We start from the raw sequence: 26,130 nt of genomic DNA, 5'->3' as shown, positions 1-26,130 counted from the left end.
AGGGCTGTCGTCATCAATACGAAAGGGTACAGCGAATTTCTTTAAAAAAGAAAACGACGATAGCTTATGACGCATGGGTTCAAACTAGGAACTTCATACATAACAACAAGTTTTCGTGTTGAACTTTTAGTATCACTGAACAATTTTATGGTGGGCATGTGTGTTTAGCCCCCTACGGGCATTCGAAAAAAAAATTGCTGCTCACTTTCATATTGATGACGACTGTAGACATGTAGAGCAGCGTTCGCCGCAGTGAACTCAGTGGCGTTCAACTGCGTGGGCGCGAAGCCGCGTGTTCGAATTCCCGCTGTTAACTTAGGCCACGAGCCGCCGATGGGGGCGCAATGTTGAAGCGCGTGGGCACCGAGCGTTTAGGTGCACGTGTTCAGAATTTAGGCGTATAGATAGTAGAAACTGTGCCACCGTCGTCGCACAACTGCCATCGTAAGTCGTGTTCCAATCTTGTGGCTGTCTGCAAGGAAGACACAGCTTCGAGGAGACATCATCGAGGTCAACGATGCACGCTGGTTTGCTCTCAAGCGAGCAAACGACACAAGACGGATGCCACAATTAATGAGGAGATAGGCATAGAGTGGAGGCATGTGAGTGCTGTTAACGAGACCGGGTTTGAGGGTCCGTAAACGTGGCTGACAGGAGAGAGGAAGCGAGAGCAGGCGATATAGTCGGCAATCTTGGGAAAATGACGTGGGTTTAGATCTAAAAGTGATGTGCGCGAGTCTTCAAAGGGCACAGGTCTACTACCAGACCTCTCTTGTGATGCAGGCCTACTATAGCACCAAAGCACCATTTAAATGCGAATAAAAATATCAAAGAAATATCTGCGCTGATTTCGAAAGGTGCCCAAAATTGGTCGGGGTAAGAACGATGTCAAGACTACGACCTAGTCAAGGCGTGTCCGAGGTCTATGCAGCATGTAGCATGTAGTATGTGAAGTCAGAACGCTCCTTGGCCTGCATGTTAGACAATCACATGAGGTAAAAAAAAAAAATCAGTCCGGTATGGAGCTCCCTACTAAAGGCACGTCTCATATAGCCTGCAAATATGTGGACGTCAAACCCGATCAACTATCCCACGCAAACAAGCTACGCGCATTTTGGTGTTCCAGTTACTTTCTTAACGAAACGTCGTTACATGCATTAAAGCAGAAAAGTAACTGGAACGCCAATGCATTCCTCCGGAAAGTACGGTAATTAATATCTCGAAACTGGTGTCATCCTGAGAATTCGTTCCAAGTGGATCCACCTTGCCAACTCCACGGCTAGAATTTGTAAATTGCAATATGGGTCATAAGGTGATTAGTTAAAATCTCAATTAGTCAATTTTTTGCAATAAGTTGATTGCGCATTTCATTTTTTTGTGTGTGTAAGTAATGTCCGCCTCTTCGAGTAGACCAGCTCATGAACTAGAATGGCGCTATCTGCCACGGGAAACCTCAAAAAAAAAAAAAAGAAAAAAAAAAACAGTGTTCGCTGAAACACTCGGTATATCCGCCTTGTTCCATGTAACAGTTACCATGTGATATGCTTGGTGTCCAGACATCCAGAAATTTCTATCAGTGTTCTTTTACTGCGGAGCTGTTAAGCTTTTCGCAAGTCTGTTTCGTGCCGACAGAAAACTCGGCCCAGCTACTACTAAGTGGTTCATTTGGAAAGGAAAGGGGTTGGCGCTATCTTCTGCAGCCCTTGAGGGAGCACGGCTCAGCGCCATCCCAGCTTTGCGTCGCCGAGCCACGCACGCAACCTCCTCGCATCACACACGTGCGTTGGGCGGAGTCTTGTCGCGGCATGCGCGCGCCTCGCCTTCCCTCTCCCCATCCGAGGAGAAGCGAGTGGCACGAGGTCGCGGGATCGCATCCCAGCCGCGGCGGCCGCATTTCGATGGAGGCGAAATGCGAAAACGCCCGTGTGCTTGCGTTGTAGTGCACGTTGAAGAACCCCAGGTGGTCGAAATTAATCCGGAGCCCTCCACTACGGCGTGCCTCATAATCAGAACTGGTTATGGCAGGTAAAAACCCCAGAAAGAAAGAAAAAAAAAAAGAAGCACGTGTTCGCTTAGCCGTGACGTCACTGATATGCTAGAAAGCTCTGAGCAGCCGGCGCGCCGCCGAGAGACGTGTCGCCTCTCTCGTCTAATGAACACGCGCGCGTACAGCTACCATGGGGCGACCGAAGAAAGGCAAGACTCCCGAGGAAGAAGCCGGCGCGCGGCTCAGCGGGACTACGATCGACGAAGGAGAGCCGATCCTGACCATCGCACCGAGGCCGCCACCCCGGCAAACGCCGTCGCCGAGCCGAAACAACAGCTAGCAACACCTAGCAACTCTTAGTATGAAGCTAGCCGAACCATGCATAACTTCGCAAAACTTAGCAAAACCTAGCAAGACTTACCAAAAGCCGAAACTAGCTCCGCTGTGACCCAGCCTTGCACTACTAGTGCAAACTGCCCACATTTTTTGTATGGTACATGTAATATATCGTTATGGTATGTTAGATTGTTATATATATATTGTAAACTACAATCGTCCAAAACGTGTACTTTTTATGCATGTTTATTGATGCATATATGCATCCGTCTTACTCAATGTAACATTTACCATGCTTGGTGTCACGACGCTTCTTCGAATAGTGCCATTGTTTCACATCTTTCCAGTGTCTACCTATTCCTCTCGCCCTTAATAAGCCGCAGCTTACGTTGAGTGTACCTGTTTCTTGTACCCAGCCAAATTCTGTGAGATGGAGGTTTGACCGACTGTGTATGTATATTAATAATCCAAGTTCTCACGTGTGCCGTTACCAAGACCAGCAGGTTGTTTCTGGGCACGTTAATAAAATTCATACATTGATTGATTGATTATGTTTATCTGGTGTCCCTGTAACACGTTCATACGATACAGCGTGGATCGCTGCTGTCTGCAGGTGTACGTGTCGGCGGACATCGTTCTGGAGGTGGCTAAGCGTTGTCCCGTGCTCCGCCACCTGCAGATCATCGCGGCCACCGAGGTGGCCGTCTACAGCGCTGGCGCATTCCAGGTGCGCTCCGCGAACAGGGCCGCATGGGAGCGTCATTGCTACGGAAAAAAAAAAAAAAGATTAAGCAAGTGTTACGCTTTTGTAAAACGTTAAGGCGAAGGCCTGATTGCACTCTTGGTACACTTTTTCTCATTATTAAGATACGTTTATGTTGTGGCAAATGTGTGCCAAGTGTGCAATCAGGCTTTCGCCTTCCCGTTTTACAAACGTGAAACACTTGCTTAATTTTCATTTTTGTACCATGTCCTACGAAGGTTCGTCCATCGGAGCGCACGACAGAACTCGCCGAAATCGTCGCACCTATACCGGTAGTCGGCCAGTACCGTCACGGCCTTCGCAGAAAAGGAGGAGGAGGATGACCGAAGAAGGGGGAGGGGGAGGGAGGGGGCAGCATGGGAACGCAGGCATGATGAGCGGTATCGGAGCCAGTTGTGGAAGAAGACGACGACGAACACGCGAGCAGTAGCTCGACAGCGTCTCTGTGACGTGTGCAATCACACGCGCAATATGCACACCTTTATTAAGCCAGAACCGTGAAGCAGCCGCGGTTTCAGGGAAGCGTGCCCGTCTCGCACTCCGGAGAACCGGGTTCTATTCCCACCCAGACCGAGATGTACCAGATTTTCTTTTCAAAGCCACTAATTTGTCTTGTTTCGAGGAACCTCCCTGAGAAATGTGACACCACCAATCCGAGCATTTGTTGACCTGTTTTTACTCGTTGCGGCGTCGGCCATTTTTCGTCACGGCGCAGTTTCGCCAAGATTAAAACCAACATAGACGCCGAAGGCTTTCGCCTTAAGACAGGCTTGCTTGGCCAACAAAGGTAGTTGGAGCCAAGCAACGAGGAAAAACAGCTGGGGGGTATTCTTTAAGTGTCCACCTAGCGGACATGTCCATTTTGTCTGTTGCCGAAGTTCTGATTGGCTGGACTGGCGAACATGTCAGGAGGAGACAGGCGCTCCCAGCCAATCAGCACTTCAGCAGCAGACGAAATAGACATGTCCACTAGGTTGACACTTACAGAATTTGACACTTAAGAACTTTTGTAGCGGAAGTACGAAAACCTAACTCGGCGCTGCCTTCTTTGTTTGTGACAAGTTCATATGAAATGCACGCTAGCACACACTCAACACACACACACACACACATACACACACACACACACACACACACACACACACACACACACACACACACGCGCGCGCGCGCGCGCGCAGATGTCAACACACATACAACACACACATGGTATATATAGACTATGGCCAAAGGCCACAAGGCCAAGGCCCGAATTCACAAAGCTTTTCGCTCGTGAGCACTCTTTTCTCTTTGGCTGGGGGCTTTCACTAATAATATACCCGTCATCACGATTGTCTGGCACTCGCGCTCACGAGCACTTATAGCGTGAGTACTTATTTGTGAATACAGGCCTATGTCTATACGAAAGCAAGGCAGTCTGTAATAGAAGGAGTTCGTAGCTAATCTTCTCTAAAACTGCTACTTGTTAAGCCAGCCGGGGACTTGCCAATGATTGGTATATCCTGAATGCTTTCAGGTATTCCGGCGCAGAAGTCTCTGAGCCGCGGAAAGTCTCCGAGTCCGCTTGTAACTTTTTATTTGTCGGGATCCGCAAGTGTTTTTTGCATAAACTATTCTGTAAAAAACTAAGGTGAATTGAGTCAAAAGGCTTTGTCGCTGCTTCCCGCGTTCTCTCTTTTGCGCCCCCCAGGAGCTGCGTTCCCTGTCGGCGCTGTTCTGCTCGGCTGACGGCTCGTCGCCGAAAAGGTGTCGCTACCGCGCCGTTTCCGCCGTGCTGTCCAAGTTCTCGCTCGAGGCCCTCTGCTTGCGCGCTTTCTCGGGCGTCAGCCTGACCGGGCTGGCGACCAGCTGTGCCCGACTGCGCCGACTGCAGCTGGTCGACTGCGAACTGTGCGACCTCGACCTGCTCGACGACGCGTTCCCCCAGTTAGAGGAGCTAGAGGTGAGCTCGAAGCACGTGTGCTTGCGTTGTAGTGCACGTTGCGTGCACGTGCACGCAAAGAACCCCAGGTGGTCAAAACAAATACGGAGCCCTCCACTACGGCGTGCCTCCTAATCAGAACTGGTTTTGGCACGTAAAACCCCAGAAGGAAAGAAGTTGCTCGCGGACACTGGGTTGTTGGAAGCGTGCACGAATGCAACGTCTGGTCGCTATAATAAAGGGGCACTGAGTAATAAAAGTGAGGTCTAGGATTTCTCTCAATTTGAAGAGAGAGAGAGTGAAATTAGTCAAGAGGAAACAGGCCAACCTAGAGGCAGTAAGGGTAAAAGCAGACCAATTCAGGCTGGTGCTTGCAAACAAATATGCAGCTTTAGAAAAGGAAGATAAAGACAACATAGAGGTAATGAATGAAACCGTAACTAGGTCGATCTCAGAAGCAGCAATTGAAGTGGGAGGTAGGGCACCAAGGCAACCAGTAGGTGAGCTCTCCCAAGAAACAAAGGGCCTAATAAAGAAACGACAGAAGATAAAAATGTCCAACTCAAGAGATCAGATAGAATTCGCTGAACTGTCAAAACTAATCAACAAGAAAAAAGTAAGGGATATTCGAAATTATAACGTGGGAAAGATTGAGGAAACCGTAAAATATGGACGCAGCATTAAATTAGTAAGAAGAAAGCTTGGCATAGGACAAGGCAAGATGTATGCACTGAAAGATAAGCATGGTAATATCATCAGCAATTTCGATGACATAGTAAAAGCAGCGGAAGAATTCTATACTGACCTGTACAGTGCCCAAAACAGCCAAGCTACTTTCATTCAAAATAATGATGAACCGGATACAGAGGCTCCTTCTATAATTAGCGCTGAAGTTAGAAGGGCCTTGAAAGACATGACCAGGGGAAAAACTGCTGGAGAAGATGGAATAACAGTAGATTTAATCAAAGATGGAGGAGATATCATGCTTGAAAAGCTTGCGGCCCTTTATACGCAATGCCTCACAACTTCATGTGTACCAGAGAGCTGGAAGAACGCCAACATTATACTAATCCACAAGAAGGGAGACGTTAAAGAACTGAAGAATTATAGACCCATTAGCTTGCTTTCAGTATTGTATAAAACATTCACCAAGATAATTTACAATAGAATCAGGGCAACACTTGACTTCAGTCAACCAAGAGAACAGGCTGGCTTCAGGAAGGGATATTCTACGATGGACCATATCCATGCCATCAATCAGGTAATCGAGAAATCTGCGGAGTACAATCAACCTCTCTACATGGCTTTCATATATTATGAAAAGGCATTTGATTCAGTAGAGATTCCAGCAGTCATAGATGCATTGCGTAATCAAGGAGTACAGGAGGCATACGTGAATATCTTAGCAAACATATACAAGGATTCCACAGCTACCTTGGTTCTCCACAAGAAAAGTAGAAAGTTACCTATCAAGAAAGGGGTCAGGCAAGGAGACACAATCTCTACAATGCTATTCACTGCATGCTTAGAAGAAGTATTCAAGCTCTTAGACTGGGAAGGCTTAGGAGTGAGGATCAACGGCGAATATCTCAGCAACCTTCGGTTTGCAGATGACATTGTCCTATTCAGCAAAAATGGAGACGAATTACAACAAATGATTGAGGACCTTAATCGAGAAAGTGTAAGAATTGGGTTGAAGATGAATATGCAGAAGACAAAGATAATGTTCAATAGCCTGGCAAGGGAACAAGAATTCAGGATCGCCAGTCAGCCTCTAGAGTCTGTAAAGGAGTACGTTTATCTAGGTCAATTACTCACAGGGGACCCTGATCACGAGAAAGAAATTTACAGAAGAATAAAATTGGGTTGGAGTGCATACGGCAGGCATTACCAAATCCTGACTGGGAGCTTACCACTGTCGTTGAAAAGAAAAGTGTACAATCATTGCATTCTACCGGTGCTAACATATGGGGCAGAAACTTGGAGGTTAACAAAGAAGCTCGAGAACAAGTTAAGGACCGCACAAAGAGCGATGGAACGAAAAATCTTAGCACTAACGTTAAGAGACATGAAGAGAGCGGTGTGGATCAGAGAGCAAACGGGGATAGCCGATATTCTAGTTGACATTAAGCGGAAGAAATGGAGCTGGGCAGGCCATGTAATGCGTAGCAGGGGCGTAGCCAGGGGGGGGGGTTGGGGGGGTTCAACCCCCCCCCCCAAATTTTTTCCGCAACCCCCCCCCCCCCCCCCCCCTTCCACTTACCCACCCTTTTTTCTCGTCGCTTCGCGCTGACATAATTCATGAAACCCGTGCTACTATCACAATTTCATTCCTGGGCGCTTCCGTTTGGATTGGTAATTTACAGAGAATCATGTCTGAATATGGAAAAAAACTGTCACAGTGTTTGTTAAGGCTTTGACACTCTGTGAAGTTTTGGGCGAGAATGTGGCGGCCGCATTCTGAAGCAACAAATGCGCAACAAATGAAGCAACAAATGCGGCAGCCGCATTTTAGATGATGGCGAGAACGCTCGAGGCCCGTTTACTTAGATTTAGGTGCACGTTAAAGACCCCAGGGGGTCAAAATCTCCGGTATACATTTCCGCCGCTTCCCTTCAGGTGCCGGTTAGGCCGCGCTCGCGCAGGATCTTAGGCTACGTTCACACTTGGTCTCGAAGCTGTCGGAAGCGGCAAAATCTTGCAAAAATACGCCCGCCTAGGTGGCAAAACATGCAGAAAAACAGGCTGCGAGCCAAATTGGTCTCGGGCCGATTTTTTCGCCATGGCGAAGCGGAAACGCGGCGGAAAGTCGTTCTGCTTCACATGGAAGCTACACTAGCATGTAAACAACCGGTCGTAAAATTGAACATGGCACCAAAAGTGTAGGCTGTAATGCTGATCGACGCGATCAAGAACCAGCCCTTGCTCTACGACAAGAGTGGCACTAAAACGTACTGTCAGCAATACTCGCGATAGTATTCAACGTCGCGCGCAAACGAAGCCTTGGCGTGACCCAACTTCTCGCGCTTTTGCAAAGCCAGGCGAACCCACCACCGCCGTTTCCGAGGTGTCCGCGTCTTCCGTTTATTCATTGTCAATTTCTAGAAAACAAGTAGGTAGAACTTGCGTAGGATGGATAACCGGTGGACCATTAGGGTTACAGAATGGTTACCAAGAGAAGGGAAGCGCAGTCGATGTCGGCAGAAAACCACATGGGATGATGAAGTTAGGAAATTTGCAGGCGCAAGTTGGAATACGCTAGCGCAAGACAGGGGTAATTGGAGATCGCAGGGAGAGGCCTTCGTCCTGCAGTGGACATAAAATATAGGCTGATTATGGTGATTATGATGATGATGATGAGTAATAAAAAAGTTGAGTCACTTATGTAACCTTACGTGATTTGAACGCGAAAGCATTCTGACGGGTCATTTGTCATGAGGTGACACGTGACGTGACATCATACATGAGCATCTCGAATCATTTTCACTTCCAATTATCGCGTCACCATGATACGTGGCCTCATACATTGTCACGTGTCCTTCACAACTCAGCCTTACTCAACTTTAATCCACCTTTTCTAATTTGTACCAACCTTATTTCACTGTAATTCACTTTAATTCACTTCATTTTAATTACCCATAATCACTACTAATTAACGGTGTTATACAGTTTACTATCTTCTGTATTAATACTGACGTCACATCATGTGATGATGAATTTTGGTACCACTCGTCTCCTACAACGCCAGCTATTCTTCCTCGTAGGACATATGCTTTCGCATTAATATTTGTCTTTGTAAACGGCGCTCCTGCAATAGCAAAGCGGTTACTCTTAATGCGATTAGCGACCGCGTGTATACGCATGACTATTGCACAGAACATGGCAACGCATAGATCGTCGTAAAAGAAGAAAAAAAATCGCAGTTTCGCCCACAAGGCGAAGCATCGTTTGCGATAGCAAATTAGTGGACAGCTATACGAAGTGAGGATAGTAGTTTTATCGGCTGTATAAACTTGTAAGCATAGGCATACTAACTAAATTAACAAGCATGGCGTCAGGCGCGCAATACCAAACATGAACCTTTCTCACTCGATGACCGCGGAAACTCGATGTTAAAACGCTGGTGTAAGCAAGTGCGGCGGCAGCAGTGAGCGAATTGACCTTTGTGCTGCGGCTTGCATGAACGCGAACTAAGCCGCGAAAACACAGCGCACGGCGGACTCTGTCACCCGTCGCAAGTGGCTTGCAAGATATAGCGGCCCAGGCGGCCACCGGGGCCCGAAGTAGAACTCGCCCCCCCCCCCCCCCCCCTCCTCCTCCCTACCGTCACCGCGGAGCCTTGCGCAGCCTTGCGGTCCGGGCGGACGCGCCCTTTGCGGCCCGGGCAGACGCGCGCGCGGCCGCCCGGAGTAGAACGCCCCCCCCCCTCCCTACCCTCCCCCCAGAGCGTTGCGCGTGCCGAAAGACGAGCTTCCTTCCCGCATCTCTCCCTTGCGTGCGTGAGATTGAGCCGCGATCGCCGGCTCACTCTCGCGCGCTTTCACTCGCACATACAGCAGACGGCGCGCTGCGACGATTTTATCGCCCTTGGACTTTATACGGAACCTCACGACGGCAGAAATGCGCCTGGGGTGTCCATGTAATTGCTATCGCTATAAAAAAGGGAGGGTTCGTGTCTTGGTAGAATTGCTTCTAATTAATTCGACGTTTGATAAATTCGACAACAACAAAAATTGCGTTGTAGGGTTTAACTTGCCAAGACTGCACAGCGGATTATGAGGGACGCCGTAGGGAAGTGCTGCGGATAAATTTTTGGACGTGCACGTTCATCTAAGTACACTAAATGTCATCGGGAATGATGTGGCACAAAACTGGTATATATCTTAGTGGTTGTTTGTGAGGGGCACTGTGCATTAATTCATTTTTCCGTATTCGCGAGGTAACGACGACCGATGTTCGACGACCGATGTCCACACCGGCTAGCGCGACTTGCCCGTCGCCACACCGGAATGTCTCGCGATTGGTGCAGTTCACACCTGCTGGCACAACACGCAAAATAACCGTCAGCGTATGCCGACGTCCTACTCATGCGCCGCCTATTGGTGCAGCAGCTTTGCGACAACAGTCGCGTAGCTAAAGAATCGTTCAATGAACCAGTTCATGAAATTGGTCACTTTTCGATCAAAGCGACCATTTGCGACCGTCGCTTTGCGACCAACTTGGTCGCGCGACCTCTGTCAGTCGGCGGTGTGAATTTCGTGTCACAGAAGTCGATCTAGAAGGCCGGACTTTTGTGAATTGCAAGCGCCGGAAGCAATCGGTAGAGTTGGAAGCGTCGTGCTCTGGACACCACGTATTTCCAACAAAAATTTTTACTCTGAAGTGGGCGTAAATGAACTGGTATAGTTTTACGGAATAAATGCGGATGAGGAGATACGTGAGGGGGAAAAGAGGAGGAGGAGGACGCACGTGCCGTGTGGAACTGGGTGCCCGGCGTCACGGTTCTGCACGAAATACAGTGCGTTTATAAAGCGAAATGCTTATATGTCTCGTCGTTTAGCCGACCTTCAACGTCCTTGAGCGAAAACCGTGCCTTCGACGCGAAATCGTACACGATGCCGAATTCGTATAGTAAGTGACTCACTACAACAACCCGGCATCGTGTCTTACCTATATGCAAACGCTGACGCAACAATTTTGATTGTGTGCGGATCACTGTCTTCATCGTGTTAATTAAGATAGAGTGAATTCATGGACTCGAACCCACGACCTTCGGTGGGAGTCGAACCCTCGACTGCTGACGTTAAGGCGAAGTTAATTAATGACAGTTAATTAAGGTGGCGTCAATTAGGGCACTCGAACCCGTGACCTTTGGTCGAAAGAAAAACAAGTAATAAGTTCAACGCATTCGAATGAGAATGTCAAGTAATTTGATTGTCTCATGAGCGCGCAGGCTTTCGCCTTCGTCCTTTTAACACGAAAGTGTTTTATCCCGGGTTTCACGACTGATTTCCGGCAACGGATGTAACGGATGTGATAGTCACCATCTAGGAGCGGTGAAGCCAAGCACTGCATTGTGACACTAACGAGCGCCGACAGGGAGCGCTTCGGTAGTTACAACACAGCGGAGGGTCCAACGCGGTGTAGCCATAGAATAAACAACCATGCAAGTATAGCCTCGTGAATAGTTTCATACAATAATAATACAATAAAAACATTATTAATATTGTCCGACGGCAGGATTGAGGGGTGGCAGATCATAATGAGGAGTGGCAGATCATACGCCACGCTCTTGCCACCGGTCATCTCCTCCTCTTCTCTGATTCCGATTTCTCCTGTGGGTAACTGCAGGTGAGCTACGTGCCGCCCAAGGGTTTGGTGCGGCTGATCGCCGCCTGTCCGAACCTCAGGTCGCTGTCGATCCTGGACCGGGGCGCCTCGTTCTGCTTCCTACGCGAGGCCTCGTGTCCCAAGGCGGGACGCCTGACCAAGCTCGAGCAGCTGGCGCTGAACGCCGACCGGTCGCTGAGAGACATGGGGCTCGAGGAGCGCGACCTGCGCATGACCGTGGATGCCCTGCCCGCCCTGACTCGCGTCGCCGTCGACTCGTACGAGGCGCGCCTCTTCCTGAGAGTGTACGCGCCCAACCTGGAGCTCGGCTGGTCGTCGTGCGCCATCTGCGCGGCCAAGTTCCCGCTGTGGAACAAGGAACTCGAGGACCCGTGGGCGCACGCGCAGAAGTCCCCGGACGGCTGAGACCTCTCGCGGCAGGGCGCGGAACTAGCGCGGAAGAAAGGCCTGGACACGATGCACAGGGATTGATTGCATAAGACCCAATATGCTGCAGTGCGTGTTGGTGCATGAAGTTTACTTTAGCGCGAAGCGTATGACCGCAAGGAAGTCCGATTGCCCGTCTGTGCGTCTCTCTATATCTTTCTCTTCTTTTTTTGCGGCAACATGTTTTCGCGGTGGTCTAGTCGATGATTTCGCTTATATCGTTTTTTTTTTTGTCGTTTGTTCGTCGCAAAGCGAGAAGCACTGCCGTACCTAATTGAAAATATTTAGATATGAATAAGAGTGGGGCGTCGGGCGCTGACTAGGGAAATACTATACAGTGATAGCTAGAATATGAGTTCTCCCAGACTCCTTGTTTGTGTCAGCGTTGATACGTTTTAAAGTTTATACCGCTGCAAATGCGCGACATTGTTGACGACGAGCACATTATTATGTAGCGCAGGATTCCGCAGACCATCTGGTCATTAATTGTACGCGTCTTTCGAACCTTTCTTTGAAGCGTCACATCTAGTCATTGTGTCGTTGGGGTAGTCGATGTGTACTGCTTGAAATACACACGCGAATAACAGCGATGCACTCGGCTTGGCGAAGATGCCGAAGATGAAAAAAGAACGTGTGGAGCTGTGGAGCGCGGACGATTGGGCACTATACGACAAAACTTGGATGCAGCTGGCGTGGAATTCTTGTAAAGATGTCCTGGATGATGAGTTGTGATAGCATACTGAATATATGTTTACCTCCACACTTTTTTCATACCGAGGAGTGCCTTAAACTTAGGTTGAATGTGTAGTATGCTTCAAAGTTGGAGCGAACACGTAGTTTGCATTTGCAATCAAATACCGCGGGTTGGCAACGCAGTAACCTAATACGGTTGCTATATAGTCAGTCCAAAGTGCGTGTCTGTCGCTCTTTTCTGTCTGTTCATTGCTGGTCCTGCAGAATCTGAGTTATGCTACACCAACTGACCCAAGTTTCTGCCGTATCGACATTTTATAGGGGGGGGGGGGGGCAGTGGTGCCGCGAATGAGATATTACATGTGATGTTTTCTAATAAATCACTTTTAAGAAGCACCTCCTCGTCGGTGCTCGTGTTTGTTGTGTGTCTATCTTAACTCTGCATCATCTAATTATGCTATTCCTACTAGCCCCAATGCAAGCTTTAATCAAAGCGAATGGGACATGTCGCAAAGCCCACAGCCGAGAACCGGCGCTCACTGGTTCTCGCCTGGTTTGAAGGAGCGCACCCCTTCTGTTGCGTCGGCGGGCGTGACCGCCTACCCCCGCTCTGACGGAGTTCGACTCGGCGCCGTGCTTCAGCTGCCCGTGTATACGTTTATGGAGGAAGGTGACGTGACCGGCTCTGTGCAAAACAAAGGCTGATACCCGTATGGTCCCTTCTGAGAAAAGTATGACCGACCCGCAGCTCGCCGAATGACACTGCTGTGGGGCCGACTCGGCGAAGGCTGTCGTGAGGCCGAAGTTCCCCAGCAGCGGACGGCGCGTTACCCGATATTTGTTGCCGCAAAGTCGAAGCGGCTAAAACCCTCGGATCTGCTAAAAGTAGCGGCAACTGCCGCACGGAAGCGCATCCTGGTTTGTGCTAAAAAAAAAAGGAGGAAGACGAACAACTTTATTAAAAACGCCAGTCAATGAACGTCAGGAGAGAAATCCCTAGCCCTCGGCTGCAATACCTCGAGACACAGCAGCAGCAAGGGCTTGACCGATGATGTCCTGCTGGACGTTGGGGTCTGGGCTGCGGAGCAAAGCCTCCCAGCGTTCTAGAGTGCGCGAGCTATCATGTTTAGACGGACATGTCCACACCATGTGAACCAGATTTGCTGCCTCATCACAGAATTTGCACTTTGAACCGAATACTCTTGGATGCCACTTGCTGTAGAGTACGGGGTTTGGAAAAACCCCCGTCTGTGCCACGCAAAAACCACCACTGAGCCATGCAAGCGCTTGCTATCGGGCAGCGAAAGAAACCCCTATTGACCCTTTTCCCGGCGCTCCCGTGGGCGCTGTCATGTTTGATCACGTGGTGACGCGTCCATTGCTTGCCTCGGCTACCTCCGTTGCCTCCGTGTTTACAATGCAAGCGCGTGACGCCGATGCGGCGCAGCAAACGTCCGTTTCGACACATGTCGTAGACGGTGACTGTGTGGACGACACGAAGCTTTCGCCACAGCTTTAGAGGACATGTAAGTGCTTTCAGAGCTCATTACGTATATGGTGATTGTACTAAAAGCGTGGCTACAAATGTATTCCAAGCTGTCCAAACTTTCCGCTTATGAATTAAATCAGGATGAGTTGTTCTTCGTTCTTTATAATTGGCAAACATTTTGAAGCAGCGGCTTTTCATGTTTCTGACTCAGTAAAGTTTCTTGGTTCATCGGTGCTGCCACTATAGACGTTTTCACGAGGGCGCTCCCGACGGTCTGGCGTGGAGAGTATGTGTCAGTGTTGCCTGTTCGGTCTGGACTGTGATCTTGCCTTGCGCTTGCATTGCGGAGTAGTAGCTTTGCTTCGATGTTTCCATTTATTTTTGTCACGAATGACTTACGCTCGTAAATAATGGCATATATCATTAAAAGGCTACAGGCCAGCACTGTGCAGCTTATGGGTGGACAAACAACCAGCGGAAAATAACGATTTTGTGGACTAAGTGTGTCCACAACACTGCACTCCGCGAGACCACTGTCGCGATGTGGTATGTTCACGCTTCGCCGGTTTCCTGCATCACCTGAGGACTTGGCATTTCAGTCTAATATGAACCAATGCACACATCAGTAAAATAACTCATTTTGGTAAACTCTTTTGGGCAGATTTCCCAATAGGTTGCGAGAATTGTCAGCTCTTCGATGCAATATTTTCTCGCATGTAGTGGTAGAGGCTACATTTGTTATTCTGTCAAACACGACTTCATTCCAGTGCCTAATACGGGGGTCACACGGCGCATTTTTGATCGTGATCGAGCCCGATATGGGTCGCATTTCTTGGTCGCGATTGGCTTCTTTGCTCAATCTGCGGAAGGGAGCCAATCGCGGTCGAACATTCCGATCCAGATCGGTCTCGATCGCTATTAAAAGTGGCCGTGTGACACCGGTATAAGACAAATTGGAGCACTCTGCGAGAGAACTGATCGGTAAATACACTTCGCAAGGATCTGGAAAAATCGTGTCCTATGGAAGATGTATGCAGACCCTGTGTCCACCAAAACATTGTCTCTGCATTCACACGCACCCTACGCGGCCCTGCCCAAAAGGTAATTAACTTCAACAGTGTGGTGCTGCATCGAGCTCACCCATCTTTGAGCGTTGTCTATGTGCTTGGGCAGCAAGAGAATGCAAAAACGAACGTCTCAACCTCATCAGTGCGGCCTAGCGCCAGTGTTAGAGTTCGGGAACCGTAATGCGCTAACTGTGCGTGGCGTAGAAACACGCTAAATGAGCCGGCGCAAGTAAGAAAGTAAAAAAACGGCATTCGCATGAGTACGCGGACAATAGCATCATGCTTTCAAGAATAACAGTAACGAAAAAAATAAATTCGCACAGTCGATCAAGTGAAATACTTACGAGCGTGCAGATACTGCTTCGCTGACCACTAAGCGCTTTTCACTCACGGTCAGTAGTGGTTTACTGTCATATGCATATGTATTTATTCGACAATTGTTAAGACTCGACATTACTTCATTATGAACATAGCACAGTGAGACGGTGTAAGGGAAACAAGAGAAAGAGCAGAGATGGCCCTAACGCTGCAATAGTATTGGCTTATTTCGCTTCAGAGATAGCGCACACGAACAATTCTTGCCGTACGCGATATCTTCAATACAAACTTCGCGCACGATCTACGTTAAGGTTCACCGTGAGCGAAGCTTGTTCCAAATTCAGACATTCGAAAGAAAAGCCATTCCAGGTAAACAAAGGTAAAAAATAGGTAAACAAATATATATTTATAACAAGTCCTGTTAGAATCCCTATTGGGATTGACAGTATGTATAATAAATAAATACTAAAAATAAAAATATAGCACTTGGGCTGTATCAGTCGCGCTGGCATCTGTGATCACTGCCGCGCGTCGGTTCGCTGCAGGTACCGCGCTGGTCGATCGCCACGCTTTATGCTTTGACATTTGGTTATAAGCACCCTGCACCGCACCAGATCCAATAAATTTTGCATGATTGAGCTGTTCAATTGCGTCGGAAGCATATGAAGTAACCACCGCATATCTATATACCAACCACTGACACGCGTCGTCGGGCCGCCGGCGCCTGGTTCTATAAGCATTGCCCGACAGCTACGTACGCGCCTGCTTTCGCTAAATGAGGCAACCCTCAATCGCGAAACGTAATGGTGATCAGATTCAATCAACGATACGGTCACGTGTGCCTAGCAATAACAATGAAATATACCGCTGACTAGCACGCCAGGTCTCGACGAAGCAGACGCGGCTGCCGCCGCTACCGACGAAGAAACACCACCTCCACTGGCTGGGCTTGCTGTTGCCATGGCACACTACACTGAGCGCTCACTCGAGCACGTGAAACATGTAACTAGTCAAGCGGCACAAGACAAGCGAAGAGGAAGAAAACAATAGAAATAATGCGCGACGAAGATCACACAACCGAAGTGCGGCCGGCCTGCTCTCGCTAGGCGCACAGTCCAAAATGGCTGCGACGCTAGACGTCGCTCGTGTCGGCCATTGGCGCTGCTCAAACGTCGGTTTGTGAAAAGGTCTATATCTGATTGTTTATTTTCAGCCTAATCGCTCGCGGGTGTTCTCTGCTGCGATATATTTGTTCTTGCTGCGCACAAAGCTCGGAATGTAAATGTTCTGTACTTTGTGGCAGCTTGTAGCAAAGACGTATTATCGCTAGTTCTTCGCATACTTTGTGGCCCGTCACGAAACGTTCAGCTTCCAGCATTCGTGTCTTGTCGGTGTAGTCGCCGTCACTCATGCTTCGGCACATTAATTGAAGTGTGCTCCCATTCACTTTTATTGATACGTTAGAGATAGTGTGGGCGTAAGTTTGCCCGCGAGTAGGGGTGGATGTGTGTAGATAACGTGCCAGAAACTGTATTAAGTGGCGCTACTTCCTTTTCTAATGAGCTGTACTCACTCTTAAGTGCCGATCCACGTTCCGGAGTTGAAGTGCTCTCTTTTGGAGGTTAGCTATGCAGCACTGGCGGATGAATTATCTTTTTTTATCCTCGAGAAGAGCCGTGTATCGCGAAGGGCCGACAATAGAGGCAGGTCCTTATGTAGCAGCGGCGACACAGGTTGTTTCGATTCCTTAGTATGCGAATCACCATTTTTGCAGCTAACTATCGCACACGTCTTCCCTTTATCGTTGCACATTTTGTAGCATGAATTGGGCACAGTGTATCAGTGAACACGCAGTTGCATTTCCGACAGCTGATCGCACAGTAGCAGGGCAGACACAGTAATGGTTTAGTATTCATGCGCAGCCTTCGCTGAGGCAACGTATGGCGCGCCGCCGAAAGCGCCATCTCGTTCCTCTAGAGCAAACTGCTCCGCGAAAAGGGTCAATAAACGCAGACGCAGAGAATCCGAGCCTCCGTCAGTATGGTGGCGCCATCTAGTTAAGGCGCAGACGAAGAGATGCCATTCAGACGAGGCGCGCAAAAAAAAAAAAAAACGCGATCCCCAGATATGCCGGGGCTGCGGTGCGCGCAACCCCCCCCCCCCCCCCCCCCCCCCGCCGACCACAACTGTAACCCTAGGTGCTCCCTCTGTGGTGGTCTCCATCTCACCGCGGACGAAAGCTTTGCTGCTCGTTAAAAAACCCCGTACGTCATTCGCAAGCGTATCGGGGAAGGACGAGCAACTAGCCAAGCCACCTATCAACAAGCCGGCCCCTCCACCCTCATCAACACCAGATCCAGGTCACGCTCCCGAACACCGTCAAGGGGGAGTCGTTCCCGCTCGAGAACTCCATCTCGATCCAGGCAACAACGCTCAAGATCCCGGTCTGCATCGACATCACGCATCACATCTACCAACAGGAACAAGGTGAGCTTCGCAGAGGCCCTCAAGGGCACCTCACGAGAGGGTCGTAAAATCTTCAACACACATGCCCCATCCACTCCTCCCTCACCAGATAACCCAGAAATAGCATACCTTAAGCGCGAGAAAGCCATCCTACGTGATCTCCTAACTAAACTCACGCAGGAGGTTAGAGAGCCTCAAACAATTCCAAACACCAGCCCCTACACCTATCGCTCAGAACGCCCCTGCCCCTAGTCAAGAGACCCCCACAACTCCCGCCCCCAAGAAGAGAGCTCTGCAAGATGGAGCCACGGGCCAGGTCCGCTCTGAAGTTAAAGACATGCTCATCTCACTTCAAACAACTGTGAGCACTTTCCAACATGCACTGGACTCCATCCAGCACGCACTCATTGGTATTGTCCAACGAGTTACAAACCTGGAAAATCATATTCTCGCGCCTCCTAGCCAATCCGCCCCCGTCTGCGACCCTTCCGGGACGCCGATGGCGACATCCGCCATCTCCCATCATGGCTCACACTAATCAAGACACCCTCGTTTGGCAGTGGAACTGCCGAGGCTTTCACCAGAAACAACCGGTACTTAATCAATACCTACGCCAACATACCCGCCGCCCGGATGCTATCCTACTTGAAGAAACCAAAAACGCCCCCACCACGCTCACTGGTTATGAAACCTTCCATACCACCCACCCTCTTTGGCGGGTCTCCACCCTAGTACGGCGTCATATTCCTGTTATTCAACATGATCTGCATAGTCCTCACATCGAACACATATTCCTCGAATTAATTCCCAATCGTAAACGGAAAGAATGCATCTTCCTTCTGAACATTTACAATAGCCCCAAGGACCAAGCAAAGTGTCGCTTCCTCACCCTCTTTAAGAGGCCCGCGAGGGTGCACACTCTCTCGTGCACCCGCGAGGGCCTCGTCTTCAAAGCGATCTGCGATATGGAGAAAGTACGCCCAGTGCCGGTAGTTTCGTATGCGCTGTGCTTTCAACGTTTAGTTCGTGTTGAAGCGAGAGAGCACGAAGGTCAATTCGCTCCCTGCTGCTACCGCGCTTCCTGACTGCAGCGTTTTGACAGTCAGTTTACGCGATCATCGAGCGAGATTTGTTCATGTGTACCTGGTGTTGCGTCCCGAATCGGCCGGGCGCATTCTTTGGTTGTTCCATCGAGGCAGGCCCTTTCATCAGCGTCGCCCAGACGGCGACAGTCGGTGTCGGGCAAACAAGCGCCCCAAATCGGCAGTGCGCATCGTTTGGGTGTTTCCCCCAATGCCACACCCTTCATCAGCGGCCGTCTATCTGGCGACCTGGCCCGACACTGGCTGGGACGCGATGACAAAGACGTTCACTTAAAAGCGACCACAACCGCCACCCTTCGTGGAAGCGGGGACCAGCACGAAGGTCACTCTCCTGACACTGGCAAGATGACCGTCACGGAGAGCAAGAAACCAAGCCGACGAATTTCCTGGAAGGAGTGTGAACTCCCTGTTTCCAGATGGCCTCGTCCTTGCTTCAGAGGTTGGGCATCAGAGGCGAGTCCTGTGAACAATACGACTCCTCTGATTGGCCGCACCAAGGGCATCAGATTCCCTAGTACACCTAGGGAAGACGACTGCTTTATAAGCAGGCACCTTGGGTGCAGTGGTGTGTCCTGACGTGTTCTGATATGTGCTCAGACAGGTAGTGAGCTGAGACGTTCAAAGTGCTCCCCCATGGAGTGGGCTTCCATATTTGGAGCCACTGTAAATAAACCCTTTTTCTCTCGCTCTTACTCCCGGACGTACTCATCCCTTTGGCTGAAGGATCACCGGCCCGAACGCGACCCCGAGTCCCAACACTGGGCGCGCGTGGCACCGTGCTTGTTAATTTACTTAGTAAGCGAATGTTTGCAAGTTTGTACGGCCGATAAAACTAATATCCTTACTTCGTATCGCTTTCTACTAATTTGATATCGCAATCGATGCTTCGCATTTCGGGTGAAACTGCTGCTTTTTTAATAAAAATATTGGCGGTTTAAAATAACATTTTTCTTGATGGAACCACTATATTTTATTTTTTATTTCAAATGAAACAACCTTACGGCATCAAATTATGTGCAGTGGTAGCCGAGAAAAAGATTTCACCGCTCCCGTGCAGTTCGATAGGAGTGTACGAGCTAACGCTTCTTCTTGAGTCTTTCCTTCTTTATCGCGCAATCATGTTTTCCTTAGCATTCAACCAACATGCCCAGGAACAAATTTCACTGAGTAAAACATAAATGAGGAATATATAGACACACTGAATGGATACATATGCTTACGCGTATCTCTCTCGCTCAAGTGTAGTATGAGAAGCCCACTCTTCTCTCTTTCTTTCTCATTGTTATATAACTACCTGCGCCCTAAATAACATGCCATAATTCCGCCTTAGATTACAATTTTGAAGAGTGTAGCAGCAATACTGCAAACATAACTATATTAAGCAGCATAATGCTACGCGTATATTACTTTACACTGTCTATTCTGAGGAACTGCACAAATTCGACTGGGCCAACGTTAAAGAGACACTGAACTCACCATGGAGCTTCGCATGTGAAGTTTTCACAATAGGTCATGCCAGGAAACCAGTAGTTCTGTATATGGCCTATTTCAGTCGCATTTTCGTATTCGCTATTTTCTGTGCCGGTCTGGACACTTTTAATATGACTGTGTCCAGACGGAGCCTCTTGTCTGTTGACTGTCTGTATCCTGTCTATTGACAGGAGGCTATGACAAGACGCTCGATCAGTTTTGAGTGTGTCCAGAATAGACAGTGGACATGATTAGTTCTGCGTTCCTTCCCCTTTTTCATTTTTCGAAATAACTCTGGAGTTAATATTCAAACATAATAATATATTGTGATATGAGAGGGAGTTCTAAAAAGGAGTATAAATACATCCCTAGGCCCCCTGATACCTAGTCCGAGGATATAAGTGAAGAAATGCTTGGTGCGCGCGCCACTGAATGGAAAGCAGAAGAAGAAAATTTAGAACAAGGCGACAAGTGGTGTTAGGCGTCCTTTGCGCTACGGTCGTCCGTAATTATAGTGCTCTGTTCAGCTCACCTGACAGATCAGGGACGCTTGTTGCGTAAGTATTCAGCACCTTTGTGCGTTAAAGTTGGGCACGGCGGGGTGTTTGCGTCAAATTTTGACGTCGCATTCGTGCCTAAGTTATGTGAAGCCAAAGTGCCTTTCTTTCGTCGCATTCGGCTACTCTTAATGCATCCAGCTGAGCCAATGTCCTGCCCTCTCTCTGAGTGTTCTCGTCCTGCTAGTTCTTTTTCTTGCTTGCATTGAACTGCATCACTGATACATGGGGGCAGCCACGTTTGATGCTTCGACCTTGCCGAAGCTGGCAACATTGCCGCATTGCTGTTTCCCAGCGCCGGTGTTCACCAAAATGTTGTTACCCTATAACTGTTCGCAGGAAAAGTTGCTAGCCAATCGTGTAGGTGGATGACTTATTAGCGTAGGTGGTTAGCCAATGGGAAGCAGATACTACGAGCGTGCAGATTTTTCAATTCGACCCCTGCACTCTACCTCATTTTTCTCTCAATGTAGCGACAGTATATTGCTTGTCCTTTCAAAACAAACGTGTAGAGAAGGAAAAGTGAGGGCACTTGCTTCTGGTGACGTCGACGTGTAACCGGCCACATTTGCCCTGACTCGAGCAACCTTCGGACACGTTCGTGCTAAAGAACTGCCCGCTTGGTCAGCGCGACATCGCACGTGATCAAGTGAACTTGGACAGACGTTTGCGTTGTCCGAGATTAACATAATACCGCCCAAAACTATTTCGATCACAGCCTGTGTAATTTTACGCTGATTAGGTATGCCTGTGGACACATTAGAGAGATTGAGCGTGCACTTATGCATATTGCAGTTTATGGGATACCTTCAAAGCGTTCGTCCCTGTGCTGCAAGAATATGCCGCCACAACGCGCATTCAGTTAGGGTGCCTTGATGCCAGCGCCGCCGTTCATCAGTGGGAGTTCATTGCGAAACGCGCTTCCTGGTGGGGCGGATGGTGGGAGCGTCTTATTCGGTCCACCAAGGACGCTTTGAAACGGACCTTAGGACGCACCAGCCTGGACGCAGAAGGTCTCATGGCAAGATTATGCCAGGTTGAAGTCGTTATTAACAGCAGACCGATAACGCGTCTTGAGGATGACCCCAAAGAGATGCAAGCTTTAACTCCGGCTCACTTTTTGCTGGGAAAACGAGCCATCGCCATGCCCGAGAGCGGCCCCACCGTAGAGACATCGACTCATGCTGAGCTGCAACGACGCGCTCAATACCGCAAGCGTCTCAGCACGGAATTGTGGCGAAGATGGAAACGTGCCTATTTATTGCAGCTACGATCAGCGCACTACCGCCCGGACCAAGTTTCATCACAGATTCGCGTCGATGACGTTGTGACTGTACACGAAGAGAACACTTCTTCTATGTTCTGGAAATTTGGCGCAACTGAAGATCGGTGGACGGTAGCAACAGCGCTAGCAGCGACGTATTACGGTGGTTTGTCGAACAACAAAGCGTCATAAACGACGGTCGCTGTATATTCTAGGCGCTGTAGTCGCTGCATAAACTGTCGGTAGCGGCCACTCGGGATTGACAGAACCTGAAAACACCTAATACCTAGCGCATGCTGCGTGCTGTCCTACATCCTAACACCTGTGCTTATAGGACCGGAACACCGTTTACGGACTGCCGGAACACCGTGGGTACGCAGACACCAGCACGGGAATCGCCACCTTGTCACGCATTGTTCCGCAACATGTTAGCACGGCCGGATTGAAGTGCGCGCGCACTGTGGGCCTGTGCTTCAGTCCGGCTGAGACGTTGGAAACGTTTCTGCGCGGCATAACTGCTGTCGACGAATGAAACCTAGTGTATTTAACAAACGAATACTAGTTTGTGCCTTTTTACGTCTTTTAAAAGAGCTAATAGCAAAAAATGTCGCTGTTTCGCCCGAAAGGCGGCGAAGCATCAATTGCGATAGCAAATTAGTAGAGATATATTCGGAGTAGGGATAGTAGTTTTATCGGCTCCATAAACTTGGACACATTCGCTTACTAACTGAATTAACAAGCGTGGTGTCAGCGCGCACAAGCAAACATGAATAGATCACACTGAATGACCGCAGACAACGACTGTCAAAACGCTGGCAGCAAGCGCAGCCGCCGCCGGGGGCGAAGATTCGGGCGGTCTATCTCTTCAACGGAAACTGAGCGGCGAATGCACAGCGCATACAAAAGTCACAGCCGTGTGGAGATAAGAGACGGTGCGGGCGACCGCCACAAGCGTGCAAAGTACAAGCCCAGTTGTTGGCAGAGTAGAAGCTGCTGCCCCCCTCCCTCCCTCCCGCGCTGCCTTCCCGCTTTCTTGCTTTCGCGTTGGAGATTGAGTGGCCAGTTCCCCTTGCGCCCGGTTGCAAGAACGCATTTGGTGCCTCAGCACAGCGTCGCCCCGCCTCCCTCCCTCCCATACCCCCATGGCCTTTCGCGCGATGGTCGCGTTTGCGTTCCGCCGTGCGTTCACTCTCCGTGATAGCGTGCGTCTCTCGCGCATACGGCGCGCGGCGACGACGTTATCGCCCTTGGACTTTGTACGGAACCTCACGGCGACGGCGACGGCAGAAATCCGGTTGAACTGTCCATATAATTGCTATCAGAATAAAAAGAATCGTGGCCAAGATGGCTATAAGTAAAGAACATGAAGGGCAAAATTTTCCTAAATTTGGCCTTCAAATGGCAGGGCTTTCACGTTTGTACGACGTCGCGTATGTCAAAGTATATTCAATTGTTCAGGCATTTCTTGTCAACATTATCAAAACTCGCTAAGTTGGGACTTTGCTTTTCAAAGCAAAACGCAATATGACATAAAACAGCACAAGTATTGCTTTGGCAATCACCTTCGATGGTTTCAGCACAATTTTTTAAAGGCTTCAGCGTAATTCCTTTTTACTGATCAACTATTATCTAGTCCTAGTCAGGCTGCTGTGCAAATCTCGTCACTTCACGAAGACCAAGCGCCGGAACTTCTTAAAGCCTGCTTTTCATGAGCAGTATTCTTTTCTGACTTACCAAGACTCCGTTTACTTGAAGACTTATGTCTATGTTCTTCACCATTGTTAGTCTGGAACGCTGCTTTTGCAGCGAAGCTGTATATGACTCGGATCTCGGGAGTTCTTCGTCGCCATCGACAGACAGAAAAACCATTTCAGGAATTGAAGCGAAAAGGGCCGATCTCTATTGGAATTACGCATGAAAGACACACCGCAGTATTCGCTTCACTAAATAAAAGCACAATCCAAGTGCCAAGACCACATGATAGGGGTGTTCGAACAATGCGAAGCGCGTAGCGTTCGCCACATGCGTTTACCGGCAAAGATACAAAAATTTATTATGGGGTTTTACGTGTCAAAACCATGAATTGATTGAGACACGCCGTAGTGGGGGACTCCAGAATAATTTGGGCCAACTGGGGTTCTTTAACGTGCACCTAAATCTAAGGAAACGGGTGTTTTCGCATTTCGCCCCCATCCAAATGCGGCTGCCATGGCCCTGGTTTCGTGATTCGATCCCGCACGTCGTGCTTAGCCGCCCAACACCGTAGTCACTAAGCAACCACGGTGGATCCCGGTAAAGATTACGGTTGCATAAGCGGCAGTCACCGGGAAGCGGCAACTGTAACATACAAAGCAGGGAGTGACGTCACTGCACTTTCATATCTAAAAGACGAACCCACCTAGTAAGTGATTTCATTTGTGTTGTGACAGCGCTATGTGAAAGCCACGCATAGTTAGGACTCCCGAAGTTCGTGATGGTTTCATTTGGTTTCATGTGCTTCACTAATCCATGTCAGGCAACCACTGTGCATAGGTCGCGTATAGATTTAACTGTAGCTAAGAATTTCCCTTAAGTAGCAACGGAAAACCTCAGTGTTTACCACAGCGATCACAAAGCAGTTATGAATATCCTTTCAACGAAATAAAGTTTTGGTACAGTGCATTTAATTGTCTTGGTGTCAATCATTTCACGTAGTACATCGCTCAATCGTTCAAGGCTACTTCACATTGGTCTAACGGATCAGGTGATAACCACAGCTTCGCTGGCCAACTAACGTCACAGCGTGGATTGGAACCTAGTTTTTTTGGCAGGGCCCGTTAATCTTTTCGGACTCAATTTCTGAAGAAAAAAAAAAACTACCATAGTAGCTAAGCTTATAGACATTTTATGCCTTACTGACATGTATCGTTAGAACTTTGAAATATGTCTGCAAATATTGTGTAATACTCGCATTCGCTAAACGAAATGATGCTAGAATGTGTACGGCCACCTGCGCTGTTACGAGGGCTTGCGGTAAGCCAAAAAGAGACGATCACTAATGACGAGCTGAGGTCGTCAATATGCTTTGAAGGACTTGGTAGTCGCCGCCTACAGAAGCTCGCTGATAGAGCTCCGTTTTCTTCGTCCGTGCAGTGGCGGCGATCGGTGGCCACGTCTGCAACTACACGGAGCTCCCACCTCTATTGCCGCAGAGCCACGTCGATGCAGCAGCCGGAAGAGGCAGCGCAACACGAGGCGAACCTTCCTGCCGACGCCGCCGTTCAGCCGCCCATGGTTGCCAACCGCGGTCGAGGATGCGGATGTGACGTGAGTAACGTAAATAGAGGAGCCTTGAAGCAACGCGCCTGCTGCTGTATCGAGAGCTGCGCGAGTAGGAACGAAAGTGCAGTGTAACGGCGCAGATGGCGAGGCATTGGCCCTGTTCCATCGTGTCTCCTAGCTGTGTCTTGGCGCCATGCTTTGCTGCCACGCCTACACATACGCCGATTCGTCTCACCTGCGCCTTGCAGGCGTAGCGAAAGGTATACGCTGTCAGCTAGCTCAGCCGAGAACCACCTTGTGACGTTGGACTACTCCCGTATTTTCAAAACCGTAGTTTTCCGGGCCCCAGATGTCAAGTTACTTACTTGTAGCTTTACGCCTGAGGTTCGTGCTCTAAATGCCCGGAAAGAATAAAACTATTCGTTCATTCAAAATGGGGTGTGCCGTTTCATATTAGCTCACCGTGTATACAGTCGCCAATCAGAAAAGTTTCCGGGACACTAGATTTTCAAGAAAAAAAAATGTCACAGTTTCGCCCTAAGGGCGAAGCAATGAATGCGATAGCAACACAGCAATGTCATACGAAGTAAGGTGAGCGGCTTTGGTAGCAACAACACGCAGAACTGTTGTCGACGCCATCGGCGTTTTGCCCGCGTTA

General features: G+C 49.1%; 1 protein-coding gene across 1 annotated transcript in view; it reads left to right on the top strand.

The window, feature by feature from the left end:
- The window catches only part of LOC119464028 (uncharacterized), a 56,830-nt gene that overhangs the window by 22,363 nt on the left and 8,337 nt on the right, over positions 1-26,130 (top strand). Inside the window, exons 7-11 of the mRNA XM_037724847.2 lie at positions 2,937-3,081; positions 4,603-4,636; positions 4,734-5,028; positions 11,359-11,853; positions 25,344-25,517. Coding sequence (XP_037580775.1) covers positions 2,937-3,081; positions 4,603-4,636; positions 4,734-5,028; positions 11,359-11,763 — 879 coding nt within the window. The 3' untranslated portion in view covers positions 11,764-11,853; positions 25,344-25,517. The remainder of the gene's footprint in view (positions 1-2,936; positions 3,082-4,602; positions 4,637-4,733; positions 5,029-11,358; positions 11,854-25,343; positions 25,518-26,130) is intronic.

Source organism: Dermacentor silvarum, chromosome 9, assembly GCF_013339745.2.
Source record: "Dermacentor silvarum isolate Dsil-2018 chromosome 9, BIME_Dsil_1.4, whole genome shotgun sequence".
Lineage (NCBI taxonomy): Eukaryota > Metazoa > Arthropoda > Arachnida > Ixodida > Ixodidae > Dermacentor > Dermacentor silvarum.
Note: the sequence above shows the minus strand (reverse complement) of the source record. Positions and strands in the feature narration are given on the sequence as shown.